The sequence below is a fragment of the Portunus trituberculatus genome, chromosome 44 (genome assembly GCF_017591435.1).
Source record: "Portunus trituberculatus isolate SZX2019 chromosome 44, ASM1759143v1, whole genome shotgun sequence".
In the NCBI taxonomy this organism is placed as follows: Eukaryota; Metazoa; Arthropoda; class Malacostraca; order Decapoda; family Portunidae; genus Portunus; species Portunus trituberculatus.
The window spans coordinates 28,821,088-28,838,587 of NC_059298.1; the positions used below are offsets into that span (position 1 = coordinate 28,821,088).

General features: G+C 40.7%; 1 protein-coding gene across 1 annotated transcript in view; it reads right to left on the bottom strand.

The window, feature by feature from the left end:
• LOC123518844 overlaps nucleotides 1–17,500 on the bottom strand; it is a 200,089-nt gene that overhangs the window by 121,180 nt on the left and 61,409 nt on the right. The window contains 2 exon segments of the mRNA XM_045279883.1: nucleotides 5,769–5,925; nucleotides 16,025–16,281. Coding sequence (XP_045135818.1) covers nucleotides 5,769–5,925; nucleotides 16,025–16,281 — 414 coding nt within the window.

Here is a 17,500-nt window from a genome sequence, read left to right on the forward strand (position 1 = left end):
GGGAGTAGTGACCGTTAACTCAGGGTTATCTGTGAGTGTAAGTATAGTATAGTGTAATGTAAATGTGGACACAGTGTAGAGGTCAAGAGGTGGTGCGGCAGCCTTGCCTGGCGCTTTCAAGGAGGCAGCAGTCAATCAGGCCCCAGCTCCGTTCAGTCCACTGTAAAAGTGTACTTCCCACTAAGGGGCGCCGCACACTACATGGTTACCCCTGCAGCAGTGACCCTGGTACTTTAATTCCCGATGATGATCACTACTGTCAGGGCTCCTGACTTTCCACAGCCCGTCACAGGTCGAGAGTAGTAGTAGTGACCGTTAACTCGGGGCTGTCTGTGTCGTGTAAGGAGGGTAAGTGTATTCGCGAAACACCCCGCAATTCACGATCTGAGGCATATTTCTTTATGGACGGCGCAAATTACTCGGAGATAAACAGTGACAACCGGGGATTAGTTTCGAAATATTTGTCAAGACGAATTTTGAATGTCTCAATAGTACCTGAATCAACTACGTTCGATGGCAAACCGTTCCAAATATTGATAATGCGATTAAAGAAAAAATGTTTGGCTTCGTTTGTTTTAAATCGCTTTCCTATTACCTTGAAACCGTTGTTTCTGGTGAAATTTGACCGGTCAAGCGTTAGGAAGTTATCAGGATTCATATTCGTAAATCCCTTGAAAATCTTGAAGAGTGTGATAAGGTCCCTCGTAATCGACGTTTGGAAAGAGTAAATAAATTTAGTTCTTTAAGTCGTTCCTCGTATGGTTTATTACGTAATCTTGGAACCATTTTAGTTAATCGACGCTGTATTCTTTCTAATTTTTCAATGTCTTTCTTATAATAGGGTGACCAAAATTGTACGTTATATTCAAGGTGCGGGCGTACAAGCGAATTATATAGAGTTAATATTATCTCTTCCGTTTTGAATGTGAATGATCTTCCGATAAAGCCGACTAATTTATTTGCGATTTTCACAATTTCGGTGCATTGAGGAGGAGGAGGAGGAGGAGAAGGAGGAGGAGGAGGAGGAGGAGGAGGAGGAGAGAAAAAAAGATTAGGAGAAACAAAAGAAGAGGGAGGTGTGTGTGTGTGTGTGTGTGTGTGTGTGTGTGTGTGTGTGTGTGTGTGTGTGTGTGTGTGTGTGTGTGTGTGTGTGTGTGTGTGTGTGTGTGTGTGTGTGTGTGTGTGTGTGTGTGTGTGTGTGTGTGTGTGTGTGTGTGTGTGTGTGTGTGTGTGGGTGTGTGTGTCTGTGTGTGGGTGTGGGTGTTTACTCTATAACGAGATGTCATTTACACTTACAAAAGCTATATATGGTTCCCTTGAAGTGAATAAAAAACAAACACACAAACACACAAACACACACACACACACACACACACACACACACACACACACACACACACACACACACACACACACACACACACACACACACAAACATGAAATTGACTCGAAATTAATCACTTCTTTAACTTTCCCGCTCCAATTTCCGCTCTTTTCCTTGCCCCCATCAAAACACACACACACGCACACACACACACACACACACACACACACACACACACACACACACACACACACACACACACACACACACACACACACACACACACACACACACACACACACACACACACACAGAGGACCAGGGTTCCATTCTCTGGCCGGGTGGAGATATTTGGGTGTGTTTCACACACACGTGTAGCTCCTGTTCACCTAGCAGTGAGTAGGTACGGATGTAAATCGAGAGTTGTGACCTTGTTGTCCCGGTGTGTGATGTGCCTGGTCTCAGGCCTATCCGAAGATCGGAAATAATGAGCTCTGAGCTCGTTCTGTAGGGTAACGTCTGGCTGTCTCGTCAGAGACTGAGCAGATCAAACAGTGACACACACACACACACACACACACACACACACACACACACACACACACACACACAGAGAGAGAGAGAGAGAGAGAGAGAGAGAGAGAGAGAGAGAGAGAGTCTTACATAATTCTCCAACAACACAAACACGTGAACAAGAATAAGACATAACCGAATCATTTCTTCCATACAGAATGACAGACACGTTAAAACCTAAATCACGAATATTACTCTTTCGTTTCCCCTTTCCAGGAACCCTCAATGTAATAGAACTGTGAGAGGAGCAACAGTTTGTCCCTTTCACTGCGATACGGGACTGTTAACATCACCAAGAGCAATGCATGAAATCTTTATAAGCGTTTACAGGAAGGAATGGGAGTAAAAAAGCATTGGATTGACAATTTCTCCACAGTTTAAAGGTTAGAGGTGGCTGTAGAATAAGTAAAGATGCGTTGGTGTGATTAGTCATGAAGGAAAATTGTACTAAACGGCAGACAAAGTGTTAAAAAGTTCTTTGGTAGCCCTGCAACTTATTAGACAAAAAAAAAAAAGGTGTATAATTTGACAGTCATGGAAAAAAAAAAATAAATAAAAGCAAGTGAAGAAATAGAGACAGACTAGAAAGAAGAGAAGTCACAAGTGAAATGATAAAACAGAGAAACACAGAGGCAGAAACAAACTAGAAATAAGAGTCACAAATCAAACGAGCATAAAACACAGTAACAGAAAAGGAAAAAACACATCTTGACTCACACAGAGGCAGAAACAGACAAGCAATAATAAGTCGCAAATGAAACGAAAATAAAACAAAGGAACAGAAAAGGAAAACATCATCTTGAATCACACAGAGGCAGAAACAGACAAGCAATAATAAGTCACAAATGAAACGAAAGGAAATCAGAGCAACACAAAGGAAAAGCATCTTGAATTACACAGAAGAAACAGACTAGAAATAATGATTCACAAATAAAACGAAAATAAAACAAAGGAACACAAAAGCAAAAGCATCTTCTTGAGTCACACAAAGGCAGATGGGAAGAGGACAGGTGAGAGACGCACCGCTGGCACCAATCTTACCTGTCCTCTCCATTCCTTCTTACCTGTCTCCCTTTTTTACTCCTTTATACCTGTACCGAGTATTCTTCTATTCTTTACCTATCTTTCTCTTTCTTCCTGTTTTTATATGTCTGTTCCATCCATTCATTATTTAACCTCTTCAGCACCATGACGTGTTTTCCATATTCATTCTGCTTACTATTTGGCGATTTTTATAAAGCTTCAGAAACTTATGTGGGGGATTAGGATAGTGATGATTGTGGCTATTAATCTACTGACCACCATAGGCCCCTCGTAATGTCAATAAAATGATCTAATCGTACATACATATCAAGGTGAAATATGTGTTCCAGTATTGAAGAGGTTAAATATTTCACCTGTTCTTCCACTTCGGTGTTGTTTTACAGCTTTTTTTCTTTATCAGCTGTTTTCTATCTTTTCCTTCCCTCCTCCTGTCTTTCTTCACTATCTTTCTTAACCTGTCGTGTTAACCTGATGTCCTTTTGCAGTTTCCCTCATTTTCTCTTGTTTTTATATTTTTACTTTTTCTCTCCACTGATTTTTTCATCTTTTTTTTCTTCCTTCACCACCATCGACTTGTTTTCCATTCCCTATAAGATTTCCGCTGTCTCTGTGCTAGTTATTCTCTACTCCCTCTTTATCTTTACCAACTGTTCTTTATCTCTTCCTTTCATCCTCTTTCCCTTCCCTATCGTCCCTGCTACAGGGACTGCCACGTGTAAGCCTAATGTCCTTTTGCAGTTTGTCATATTGTCATGTTCTTATATTTCTCTTTTACATTTTTCTCTTCATTACCTGCCTCCTCTATCTCCTTTTCCTCCCTCACCGTCAAGTACTTGTTTTCCCCATTTCCTGTAATTTTTCTGATGTCTCTGTTCTTATTCTCTACTCCAGAGTGGTCTCCAAGCGCACGGGTTCGAATCCTGTCCACGGTCCGAGTGTAGGTTGGGCTTCCTCACTCGGGGCAACGGTTTCCTAGCGGGTGGGCTTTGAGATAGGGGTACCCAAAAAGTATCCCCTTTAGCCCATAAATTCCCGTGAAAAGCCCACATGGTATAAAAAAAAGACAGCTTCTCGTATAATAAAGTAAGAAATCTTGCCAATCCATCACCAGAACCATAGACATATCCTTAAAAACACGAGTATCTTCAACTAGAGCCTTTAGAATGTAGTGACGGTGAGAGAGCCAAGCGATTTAGAATATAGGACTCAGTACGACACACAAGTTTCCTTTCCCAGAACTGCCAACTATACGTACTTTCGGTCCAAATGGATCTTGTAATATTTCACGGTCTCTTTACCTTTTTTCCTCTTGGTGCTGTCCTGACCTCTCCTTAATGAACTCTCCTTCTTTCCTTAAACACTCGTACAAACTGTTGGCTGAAAGTTTTTATTTGTGACGGAAAGAAAGATATCATTTTACATTAGAATAATCAGCATTGTTCTTATATGAAACGTGCTTTGCTTGCCTTTATTAACCTGCCATAAATAAAAAGAGAACCCGAAATACAGCCGTTACCAGATCCAAGAAAAGGAGGTAAAAGGAAGCTAAAATAAATAAAAAAAGTAAAATAAGTAAATCACGCGCCTGGATTCTTTTAAGACTTCTATACATTTTTTCCAGTGTCTTATATGCCAATGAAACTATGAAACTATACCAGGAATACCACAAAACAAGATTACAACCATCCATTTACCATTTCCAGAGTCACGTTAACGAGGGGATTAAGACGTAAAATCTTTTCAAGTAGATTCTTTCAAGACTTTCAATTGTATATATATTTCAATTCTTTCAGTTCGTCTTATATCAAAGGAGGAATCCCAGAATGCATTCATTAATAGAGGTGGGAATAAAGGAAGATATAAATATGCACTTCGATCTTTTCCAGAGAGAGAGAGAGAGAGAGAGAGAGAGAGAGAGAGAGAGAGAGAGAGAGAGAGAGAGAGAGAGAGAGAGAGAGAGATAGGACAAATAACATCCAGCTCACGACACGCCGCTCACATCATTTGCCGTAACTTCTCCCTCGAATTTACCGGAAGATATGTTAGACTCAATGAAATACCTTAGAATCTCTCTCTCTCTCTCTCTCTCTCTCTCTCTCTCTCTCTCTCTCTCTCTCTCTCTCTCTCTCTCTCTCTCTCTCTCTCTCTCGTCTTTATCCCAGGAACCTATTCACACGCTGCTCTGATCACTGTCACTCGCGCAGAGGAATAGAGGGACATGTTTTGCCGCTGCTCCATGCACGGTTGAGTGTCCTTGTTGCAGAATCCAAGTGGTGTTCAGGTCGCGAAGAATCATTGCTCGCCTTTCATGTTTTCCTATTCTTTTTCTTTCTTATCTGCTTCCTGACTCTTGTTTTGCTGGTGTTATTGGTTTGTTTTGTTATTTTCTCGTCTCTATGAACTTCTTTTCTTCTTTTTTCTTCTTTGTTTTCCTTTTTCTTCTCCTCCTCCTCCTTGTTGTTGTTTTTGTTGTTGTTGTTGTTGTTCTTCTTCTTTTCTTTTTCTTTTCTCCTTTTCTTCTTACTTTTATTATTCTCTTCCTTTCTTTTATTATTCTGTTTGTTATTGTTGTTGTTGTTGTTGTTGTTGTTCATTTCTTTTCCTTTTCTCCTTTTTCTTCTTACTCTCATTATTTGCTTTCCTCATTAGAACTTGCGAAGCAACTTTCGTCTATATAATATTCTTTTATTTCATTTCCTTTTACTCCTTTTCGCATCAGAGCCAATCATAACTTCCTCCACTCTCTCTCTCTCTCTCTCTCTCTCTCTCTCTCTCTCTCTCTCTCTCTCTCTCTCTCTCTCTCTCTCTCTCTCTCTCATGTACTCACCCACAAGTAGCCAGGAGTACTGAAGAAGGAAGCCGGTTCTGGTTGTGTCTTCCTGTGGGTCAAACTTTAGCGTCACCTCCGAGCCCTGCGAGACGAAGTTCCTTTTGGCAGGCAGGCCGCCACTCAGAGCCATCACCAGCTCGTCATGCTCCACCACCTGCACAACAAAGAAACCACATTGTCAGACTCTGTTTAGCAGCACCTCCATTCTATCAAAGAAATCTCTATGTAGTTGAAGTTACATTGATTTTTATGGGTATTTTTATGGTGTTACTGAAAGATTCGATAGTTTTTGCATGTGTTATTAAGGGGGAGAGATTCTTGTGAGAGCCTCGCTGATTATCTCTCTGGCCTTGGAAGATAGCTAAGGGTTTCTGAAAGAAGGGCAAAGATACATCACTGGTACCTTTGTGAGCTCCGTGAGACAAAAGCTGGTATTCTTAGATACCTATTCTCAAATATTTGTATCTCAATGCTATTTTAAACAGGCTGTTGTTTATGTTATTGGGATTCTAATGACATTTTCGTGTTTTATTAATAATCTAACAAATTGGTAAAAAAAAAAAAAAAACTGTGAGAGCAGAACTTTTCTTTGTGGCTTTTTGAAAGAGGCTAAATAGTTCAATAATGTGCATCTTATATGCTTCAGGTTCTCAGAAAATTTATATTCAAGGGAGGCATAATTTATTGAGAACACCTGTGAAAATGTCAATACCTTCACGACAGCTTGTTTAACGAAAGACACCCAAATACTTGACCCGTGAAGTGTCACATAGTTTACAGACAGGGTAACCAGAGGAGATACAAAAAGTCGATTAATTTCTTCATATTCCAAACAACCGAAAATCAACCAAGATACACAATGGAAACATTTAGAGGGATCAGCGTGCCATTTTTAAATCCCCGCGCCAGGCTGCCAGACAGGAACTTTCCCACCTCCGCCGTTCTCACATCCGCTCCCTTCGCTTCTGATGCGCTTCATACGCTGTCTTCCACCATATCTTACATGCAACCATTAGTTCATTCCTTAAAACTGTATACAGAAATTAAATAAACTCATTTTCAAGATAAAATCGATGTTACTTTGTTATGTGGTCTGTGTCATACAGCTCCTTTGGTATGCGGTCTGCGCTTCATCTTGTGATCTACAACAAGAAGAAAAGATACTTTTTTTTCTTTTGATTCTCAAGAGATAGGGAAAACACTTGTCTTGGTTTCGAGAGACTGTCTGGTTAGAGAATCTGAAACATGAGAGGGATGTCTGTTGGAGTGTCAGATCTCCTGTCCCGACTCAACAAGGCGCTGTACGTACTGTACACGTAGTACACCACACTTCACTATGGCATAGACAATGTCTCGATATGTGACCTGTGCTCCCTTCCGTGATGTTATTTACTGCTTATTAGCATCTGAGTATCCAAAGAACCCTTCAAATATTATCTCAAAGGTTTTACAACGAGGTCACAGTAGTTTGCAAGCTTTCTTTATGGCAAATTTTAGAATATTTTTCAATTTTATTTTATTCAGTATATCTCATACCATTCGGTGCATGAATTGACAGACATAAGTATCGAAGCAATAGTGATTGGATTATTATTTCGATCTAGTCGCACTGGTTCAGCAGGGTGTTGTGAATTTATCATTAAAGCCAGCTGTGACCTCAATGAACGTTTCTCTTTGTGTCTCACAACACAAGGGGGCAGTCACAGTCTGCCCTCTAAACACAACTCTTCTTCACACGAAACTATATGCATCTAACTACACTTACATTATTCACTCAAAACCTAAAATTGAAAAGAAAAAAAAAATTGTCACTCCTATACAATCCTTGGAGTCTCCTTCTAATGACATTATCTTATTTGGGGACTGGCACCTAAATGGGAATTTTTTTTATTATAATTTTTGTTGCCCTTGGCTGGTATTCCCTCTCACGTAAAAAAAGAGAAAAAGCACGAACATGTCCACATTCGCGGCAGCAAACATGCAAGGTACTCCCTAATACTCCGGAACAAATATGACACCTTGTTTCATTGTCAGTAGACTCTTGCACACTTTCAAACCAAAGCCATTTTTCACTTGCAATCGATGATTTATATTCGGATCAAAATTTACAAGAAGTTTGATTATTTTCTGCCAAAATTGGTTGAGGACCGTGACGGCCTTGGGCGCCGCACGGGGGGAGAAGGTGGCTGTCAAGTACGGCCTGGGGCCCAAGGCAGGGAACTGGCAGCAGGTCCTTCTTTTCCTTGGCGGCCTCAAGCTTCACTATAGTCATCCACTTGCAGCGCCTCACACTAGGCAAGGGGTCGCCATGAGCTAGGGGATCAATGTCTGCCCTTCACCAGATAGGGGGAGTCCTAAAGGGGTGATAAGGACTCCTTCCAGTCTGGTGGAGGGTGTGTACGGGTCCCTGGCTTGTGATGGCACCGGGCTGAACAACTCGCCATGAACGAGGCCACGCTGTGCGCCATGCACCAGACACTAGCAGGACGAGGGGGGTCCTTTAGGGGTGAGAGGACTCACTTCATGACAGTGGCTGGGGCGTGGTGTGTGGCAGGACGAGAGGGGTCCTTTAGGGGTGAGAGGACTCACTTCATGACAGTGGCTGGGGCGTGGTGTGTGGCGGGTCATTGCTCTTGGCTAGCCGTGTGAGGAGCGGCAAGGTTGCCTCGTCACTGCCCTCACGCCCACGGGACTGCTGGGGCGGACCCTTGGGAGGAAGGCTCGTCCTGGTGCCTGTGCAGATAGCTACACCAAAATGGCGTGTAGGCATCACTACGCACACCATTTATCGAGGAAACTCGCATCGTAATCGTGGAAACTCGTACCGTAATCGTGGAAACTCGTACCGTAATCGTGGAAACTCGTATCGTAATCGTGGAAACTCGTATCGCAATCGTGGAAACTCGTATCATAATCGTGGAAACTCGTATCGTAATCGTGGAAACTCGTATCATAATCGTGGAAACTCGTATCGTAATCGTGGAAACTCGTATCGTAATCGTGGAAACTCGTATCGTAATTGTGGAAACTCTTATCGTAATCGTGGAAACTCGTATCGTAATAGTGGAAACTCGCATCATAATCGTGGAAAAACGTATCGTTATCGTGGAAACTCGCATCATAATCGTGGAAACTCGCATCATAATCGTGGAAACTCGCATCGTAATCGTGGAAACTCGCATCGTTATCTCCGTCACGCGCATCGTAATCACCGTTGTTTATTTTCTTATTTATTTAGATTTGTTTCATGATTTGGGTTTATTTAGTACATGACTCATATGATAATATATCCAGCAGTACAAGTCCTCTGTGATAAAAAGTCCAGCAAAGCTCGATACTTTTCCAATACATATTGTGTCATTTCGGGAGATGAAGTAGCTACATACTTTCCACATCAATGTGAAACAGTGTTACAATTTTTCATATTTCCACATTTCATTTGAAAGACACGCTGAGAACCTTTTCATTGGCGTTGTAATGTAGTTGCATTAGTATTCGCAATTTAAGTATTGTTTCTGTCTCTAAGTACGCTTCACTGCCTCTTTGTTTCATAACTATTGATGTGTTTATCATCATTGTTATTACTATCAACTTTATTAACCCAATTTTTGAGAAATGTATGTACAGTGTATATAGATTATTCTATCTAGGTTATAATGAATCAATGAAAACGTAGATCGAATATCAAAGTAGAATTTGACCCTGGTAGATTACGTTGGCTGTGTAGATCACACACCAAAGTAGTGCCATAAAGCCACACATATAACATAAATTCACTCTTTGGCAATCTCAAGAGCCACACACTTAACATGCATGCACTTGCTTACATTAACTCTACAATTATTTTTCTTCCTTAACACTATTTCTATTTACATATTTCGAGTCGTGTAGTGTTCATGGATTTTAGAATCGTATCAGCGTGTGTTACTCTTCCAAACATGGCTCCACGCAGAGAGCGAGTACTCTCCATGACTATAAAGACAACTCTGGCAGCAGGAGCTTGTCCACAATTCCCGTTCCTTTTAGGGAAACATTCCAGACACTCCCACAAAACTAACTAATGCCCATACAAGGCAAATGATTAGCGCAAAACCCGTATATATGTAAAACATCATGTGACGAGAAAACTTTGGGTGTACCGACCCCCAGCACTTCATGTGACGTGAAAAAACACTTTATGTTAGGTTTAGGTTAGGTTAGGTTGGGATAGGTTAGGTTTAATTAAGAATGTTGGATCTAAGAAGACTCTCGCAAGGCAGCAGTAAGGAACGGAAGAGAAACAAGGAACTGGATAACATTACTTCAGCCATCAAAGTGGCATTCAGGTGTACAGGTGCAGAGGAACAATACACATATCAAAATATAGAAACTAAAGCAAATAAGATTCCAAAAAAGTCAATCTAATTAGGACAGTCCTTATAGAGATAAACACACAGAAATGACAAGGGGACATCATAAATATGGATTACAGGTTCATTTTGTATTATTTCTAATAGTCTAATAATTTGCTGTTGCTGATGATGGAAAATTGAATATAGATGAGGATTAAAGAAGATGATGGGTAATACAGATGATGAGTAATAAAGATGATGAGTGGTAAGGAAGAGCAATAAAGCAAAAAAATGAATAATTAAAGAGGGTTAGAGAAGTCACCAATAGCATAACTGATGAAGGAAAACATCTCGTAAGTGCTGCCATCTGACGGTGAGACGAGGAACTGCTGCTGTCTGACTATTTACACACACACACACACACACACACACACACACACACACACACACACACACACACACACACACACACACAGAGAGTATGAAAGCAAACACAAACAATTTCAATGGGCACAAAATCCGGGAACTATTTGACATTTGAGAATTACACAATGAACAAAAAGACAGAGACACAAGAAACAAAATAAGGAAACCACTGCATTTACCCAATAGAAAATGAAATGTATGTACGTACAATATGAAGGCAAACGCGCCAGTGAGTCAGAAAACGTATGACTGATAAGGCCAGGTGTCATGAAGGGCAGAAAAAAAAGTCACTACGATTATGGGGAAATGAAAGTGGCACACGAGAGGGGGAATAGATGGACAGATAAGAAGCCAACACAGAAAAAAAAGAAGAAATAACATCAAAAGGCATGGTGATGAAAAAAATAAAAGGAAAAAAAATAGCAGAAAATGGAATAACATCACTTATTAATTCGCTGTAAAAATGAGAGAGAAAAAGATGAATATGATGAATGATAATGCCGGAATCTCTCTCTCTCTCTCTCTCTCTCTCTCTCTCTCTCTCTCTCTCTCTCTCTCTCTCTTATCTATCTATCTTTACCTATTTTTTTCAATTAAACAGATATTAGGTACATGTTAAGATAAATATAGGCCAGTGGCGCTACTGTTGTCGACTAGGAACTCTCTCTCTCTCTCTCTCTCTCTCTCTCTCTCTCTCTCTCTCTCTCTCTCCGCACTTTTGTCACACCCGGCTGCTCTCACTCAAAGGCAACCGAAATGTGACTCCCAGCGCTGCCCATACCCATTCTTCGCCCCAAGGAAAGGAGTCACGGTCGTCTTTTCATCCAGACCAATGCCATTAGCCACGAGGGAAGGATGGAAGCGCCGCGGTAATCTCTTAGAACTTTTCACAGTACCCAGGGCAGCGTGAACTGGTGCCGACTGTGGTGGGTGGGTAGGAGTAAGGTAGGAATTAAAAGAATGAAGGTAGAAAGGCTTTGTGGATGGTTTTCTTGTGGGTAGTGACGTTGGTGGTGGTGGTGGTGGTTGTGGTTTGCTACTACTGCTTCTGCTGCTGCTGCTGCTTCTGTTTCGACTACTACTGCTACTACTAATATTATTATGCTGGTGATGATGGTGGTGGTGGGTGGTGGTTTTGTTGATGTGTTGCTATTACTATTGCCACTACTACTGCTGCTGCTACTACTACTACTACTGCTGCTGCTGCTGCTGCTGCTACTGCTGCTGCTGCTGCTGCTGCTGCTGCACCACCACTGCTGCTGCTGCTGCTGCTGCTGCCACTGCTGCTGCCACCACCACTGCTGCTGCTGCTGCTGCTGCTGCTGCTGCTGCTGCTGCTGCCACTGCTGCTGCTGCCACCACCACCACCACCACCACCACCACCACCACCACTGCTGCTGCTGCTGCTGCTGTTGCTGCTGCTGTTGCTGCTGGTGCTGCTGCTGCTGCTGCTGCTGCTGCTGCTGCTGCTGCTGCTGCTGCTGCTGCTGCTGCTGCTGCTGCTGCTGCTACTGCTACTGCAACTGCACTACTACTACTACAACAACTACTACAAGAAAAACAACAACAACAACAACTACTACTACTACTACTACTACTACTACTACTACTACTACTACCTATATATACGTAGATCCTCTTCTCTAACACAACTCGACCTCCTTTACTCATCATCGCTAAAGAAAATGAAAACATAGATATATGCAGCCTTTTCACATCCCTCCCAGTAGGACACTATATATAAAGAAGGATAAAAAGCTTTCCGGTCTCATATTCCATTGATATAAAAAGCGACATTCGTCATCTGCCCATACAGTTTGAAGGATTAACGCTTCTACTGCTCTAGTCATCTTTTCGATTAATATTCAAGGCGTTTGTGTGGAGACAGAGGAAAAAATAGGAAGGATTATTTTGTTTTTCATATGCTTCAAAACTATTTCAGAAACAGTATCACATGCATGTAAAGAAAACTGTATAAAAGTTGCAGGTTGTTTTAATCTGTGGTGTCTATGAGCATTTTTTTCTTATTTCTTTCTCTATCGTATAAAAAGTTACAAGTTGTTTTTATGCCCAGTATCGATAATAACTATTTTTTATTCCCAGTTTTTTTGTCTGTCGTATAAAAAGTTACAAGTTGTTTTTATGTCTGGTGTCTAAAATAACTACGTCTTTCCTTGCTTTTTTCCCTCGTTTAAAAGTTGCGAGTTGTTTTCATGTCCAGTGTCCAAAATAACTACTTTTATTCCTCTCTCTCTCTCTCTCTCTCTCTCTCTCTCTCTCTCTCTCTCTCTCTCTCTCTTGCCTTGTCATTCTTATTTCACTTCACCGTCTTCCGCGTCTTTTTTTCTGTCACAAACAGCACGCACCTTCCTTCCCTTCAGCGTACCTATAAACCTTCTCTTTAGTGTGACATGTCCTCTTTCTGTCTTATGGGTGCATCTCCGCGCATCCTCCTCCTTCTCCACCTCCTACCTATTCCTCCTTCTCCTCCTTGGTTATTCACCCGTACCTCTTCACTTCTACCTCTTCATTTCTACCTCTTCACTCATAACTCCTGGCCGGCCCACCGCTGTCTTGCCTCTCTAAACTGACGCAAGAGCACTATTCTTCTGATGCACTTATTGGCTACATTATTTTCACTCTCCTTCCACATAAAAAGCCACTCGAGACGGGTATTACCGCACACATATACACAACAACGTGATCGCTTTTTACGTACGCTAAGAAGTGGAAGAGTAGAATTGAAAACTTTTATTTAAATTTGGATAAAGAAAGAATGTGGTCTATAGATGTTTCCTTTTAAACTGTAGAAACAAGAAGATTAGGAGGAGGAGGTGGTGGTGGAAGAGGAAGGGGAGGAGGAGGAGGAGGAGGAGGAGGAGGAGGAGGAGGAGGAGGAGGAGGAGGAGGAGGAGGAGGAGGAGGAGGAGGAGGAGGAGGAGGAGGAGGAGGAGAAGGAGGAGGAGGAGGAGTACTAAATTTTACTTAATATATCTGAGGAATTTATTTAAAAGGAATCTCGCAATCCACCATGCTGAAAATCTCTCTCTCTCTCTCTCTCTCTCTCTCTCTCTCTCTCTCTCTCTCTCTCTCTCTCTCTCTCTCTCTCTCTCTCTCTCTCTCTCTCTCTCTCTCTCTCTCTCTCTCTCTCTCTCTCTCTCTCTCTCTCTCTCTCTCTCTCTCTCTCTCTCTCTCTCTCTCTCTCTCTCTCACCACCCACCTACTCAGACAGACGCCCATCCACTCAAGGAATTTCTTTAATCTTACCTTTCCTGGTTTCCTTTTTTGGTTGGAAAAACCCTTTAAACGGGAATATATATACATATATATATGTGTGTGTGTGTGTGTGTGTGTGTGTGTGTGTGTATCTATATCTATCTATCTATCTATCTATCTATACACACACACACACACACACACACACACACACACATATATATATATATATATATATATATATATATATATATATATATATATATATATATATATATATATATATATATATATATATATATATATATATATATATATATATATATATATATATATATATATATATATATATCTATATATATATATATATATATCTATATATATATCTCTCTCTCTCTCTCTCTCTCTCTCTCTCTCTCTCTCTCTCTCTCTCTCTCTCTCTCTCTCTCTCTCTCTCTCTCTCTCTCTCTCTCTCTCAATTTTCGCCTTGGATTAAGCACATATCTCTCAAGTTCTATTTATTTTTAGCTTCATTAAATGTTCTTCTCCTCTTTTTTGTTTCCTCTTCGTCCTCCCACTCCTCTCCTCCTCCTCCTCCTCTTCTTTTTATATATACTTCACTTCTTCCTCTCTTTTTTCTTCCTCCTCTTTCTCCCCATTTATCTTTCTCTCCAATGTGTTGATTTAGTCAGGTATGCAAAAGCATAAGTAAACAAAAACATGCTTAAAGCTGAACCATTAAATGTAAAACACTTTTTTGCAAGAAAACTTTTACAGTAACTAATGAGTCGGGTGTACAGAGTAGCTGAAAATGCTCTTCTTCCTCCTTCCTCCTCCTCTTTTTTCTCCTTCTTCATTTTCTTCTTTTCCCTTTCATTATTTTTTCTTCTTGTTTCTCTCTTTCTAGTGCATTTTTTTTTCGCTGATGTTGCAGAATTCTTTAGTAATATTTCACATCATTCCTATAAACATCACTGAAAATTCTGATAACATTCACTTTATCGTTTAAAAGTAGTGAGGATAGAGAGCCGGGGTGTTTAGTAATACTGGCTATTATAGAAGGAATTGTCAATGTTAATAATGAAAGATTTCTACGATCATTGATTCTCTTTTGACTCCATGGTAAGACAAGGGTTTCTCCACGCTCCACTATGCTCCTTTCCTCTCTTCAGTAATCTCTGGAAATCTCCGCCTGTTTGTGTATCTCCCACTTTCTAGCAATGTAGGACTTCAATTTTTTCAAGAGGGAGGTTTCCAGACACTTATATAGTTTTGTAAAATTATCTTAGGTGATATTTTTTTACAGACTAACACATGAATGGACCATTATTTACTTCTGTTGCTCTAGGCCACTGATTATATTACATACAAACAACAAGGAACTCATCCCCACCATTGTCTCTAATTATCTTCGGCCATTTTTTTTACGAAATAACATATCAGTGAACCATATTTGTTTTTTACTTTTGATAGTTCCTCTTGGAAATTGCTTGTTTAATATACCACAAAAAAGAAACAAGGAACTCACTCACACCGTTGCATCTACTATTTATCTTCAGCCATTTATTTACAAACTAACACATCAGTGAACCATTTTTATTTTTTACTTTTAATAATTTATCTTGGCCATTACTTCTTTTATATACCACAATAAAAAAAAAGAAACAAGGAACTCACTCCCACCTTTGCTTCTGCAGGAAGACAACGACCTCTCTCACCCCTGTCTAATTCCATACTTTTCTTTCCTAGTTAAGCAAGTAATTCTGACTCGGCCGCCAACACGTGGAGGGCTAATTGGATCGCTAATCCGAGAATCGCTACCTTGTTAGACACATGATTCATAGGATTCACAAAACAACGCCTCGTCTTCATCCTCATTCGCACTAAAGCTTCAGCAGGTTTTGTGATAATGTTGTGTTGTTCCGCGTCACGACATTAGCAGCTTACTTTGCCTTGACTGATGGGAGAGCATTGCACGTATTATATAATGACTTAATTAAGGTCAGAGGCATTGTAATTTCTCCAGCAGCTTGTCCCCCATCGCAAATGGTGTGTGTGTGTGTGTGTGTGTGTGTGTGTGTGTGTGTGTGTGTGTGTGTGTGTGTGTGTGTGTGTGTGTGTGTGTGTGTGTGTGTGTGTGTGTGTGTGTGTGTGTGTGTGTGTGTGTGTGTGCTTGATTGTTAGACATCAATGGATATTCCTCGTTTGATCTTCCTCCACCAGAAATATCATGACGTGGCCAACTACATGAATCTCTCTCTCTCTCTCTCTCTCTCTCACCTTGATGTGATCCTGGGGGCGGGTGTCCAGGTGCATCACGGTCACCTGCAGGTTGTAGCCAGGCGGGGCACGCAACACCCAGCGGCAAGAATCAGGCCCGTAGTGCACCGCTCCTCCCTCAGCATCGTCCTCCTCCTGCCCGTCCTTCCGCCAGCCAGGTGCCCCGTGCTTGCCCTTCCTCCCCGGCAGCAGGTTGTACTTAGGATAGGCAATCAAGCCACGCGGGGCCCCGAGCTCCTGCTGCTGAGGTTCGCACGCTGCAGGGAGTGAATGTAATGTAATGGTAGTGAGATGACATGTAGGTTATTCTTGGGTAGAAATTAGATGATTAAGATATGAAAGGCAGGTGGAAAAATATATGAAGGGCAGAATGGCAGGTAAAGTTTGGGATAAAATGTGAATGAGAGGCAACGTTTGGAAAAAGTGGAGTTGATGTTTGGATAAGATATTTTGGTTTATGTAAGCGGGTTAACAGCCAAAGAGAACAAAAATGTAAACCTTCAAGTCCTAGTGAGGAGGTAGTCCACAGAAAGATATCAGAAACAATCATCAAATTCTCAAAGATCAATGTCCTGAAAACCCTCTCTTGAAAGAGTTCAAGTCATAGAAAGGAGAAAATAAAGAAGCAATTAGGAAGTTCCACGTTGAGAGAATACTAGTGAGGCAAAGTAGCAAGTTTTGTGGAGCGACACAGCGGAAGGAAGGGAGGCCTCTAATCAACATCATCAGAGCAATCAGAACTACGAAACAGCATTGAGAGACAAGCAATTGATATTTGATTAAAAAAAAAAAAATGATATGATATGCAAGTAATGTCTGAATGAAAAATGAGGATGACAAGCAATTGTTGCATGAGTAGAATGAAGTGACGGGCATGTAACCACCGGGTCAAAATCAGAAAATTGTCACACAATCCTTCATTCATCATTACCTTTTCTCCTCAAACATAAACACAGTCTCTTTTACTCTGCCAACCATGTGATACTCCAACGCCATATAGTCTATTATATATATATATATATATATATATATATATATATATATATATATATATATATATATATATATATATATATATATATATATATATATATATATATATATATATATATATATATATATATATATATATATATATATATATATATATATATATATATATACTAACAAGCATATACAAGCCTAAAGCAAGATTATTCGGTAAGAAAAATAAGCACCAACCAATCATTAGGCTACAGACGTGCTACACCGTGGACGCCGTAGAAAACTTATTGAATCCGATTAGAAACTTTTCCCATTAGACAGGCAATTAGGCAAGTCATCTTTTTTTCCTTTTCCTTCCTTTATTTATTTTATCATTATTTGTTACCTTATGATACGAAAAATTATAAGAGGGTTTCATGTCCACTTCGTAACCAGCCATGCGCGGTGTGCATGTAGGCCATGAAGCTACACGGGTGGAGATAATGAATGGCG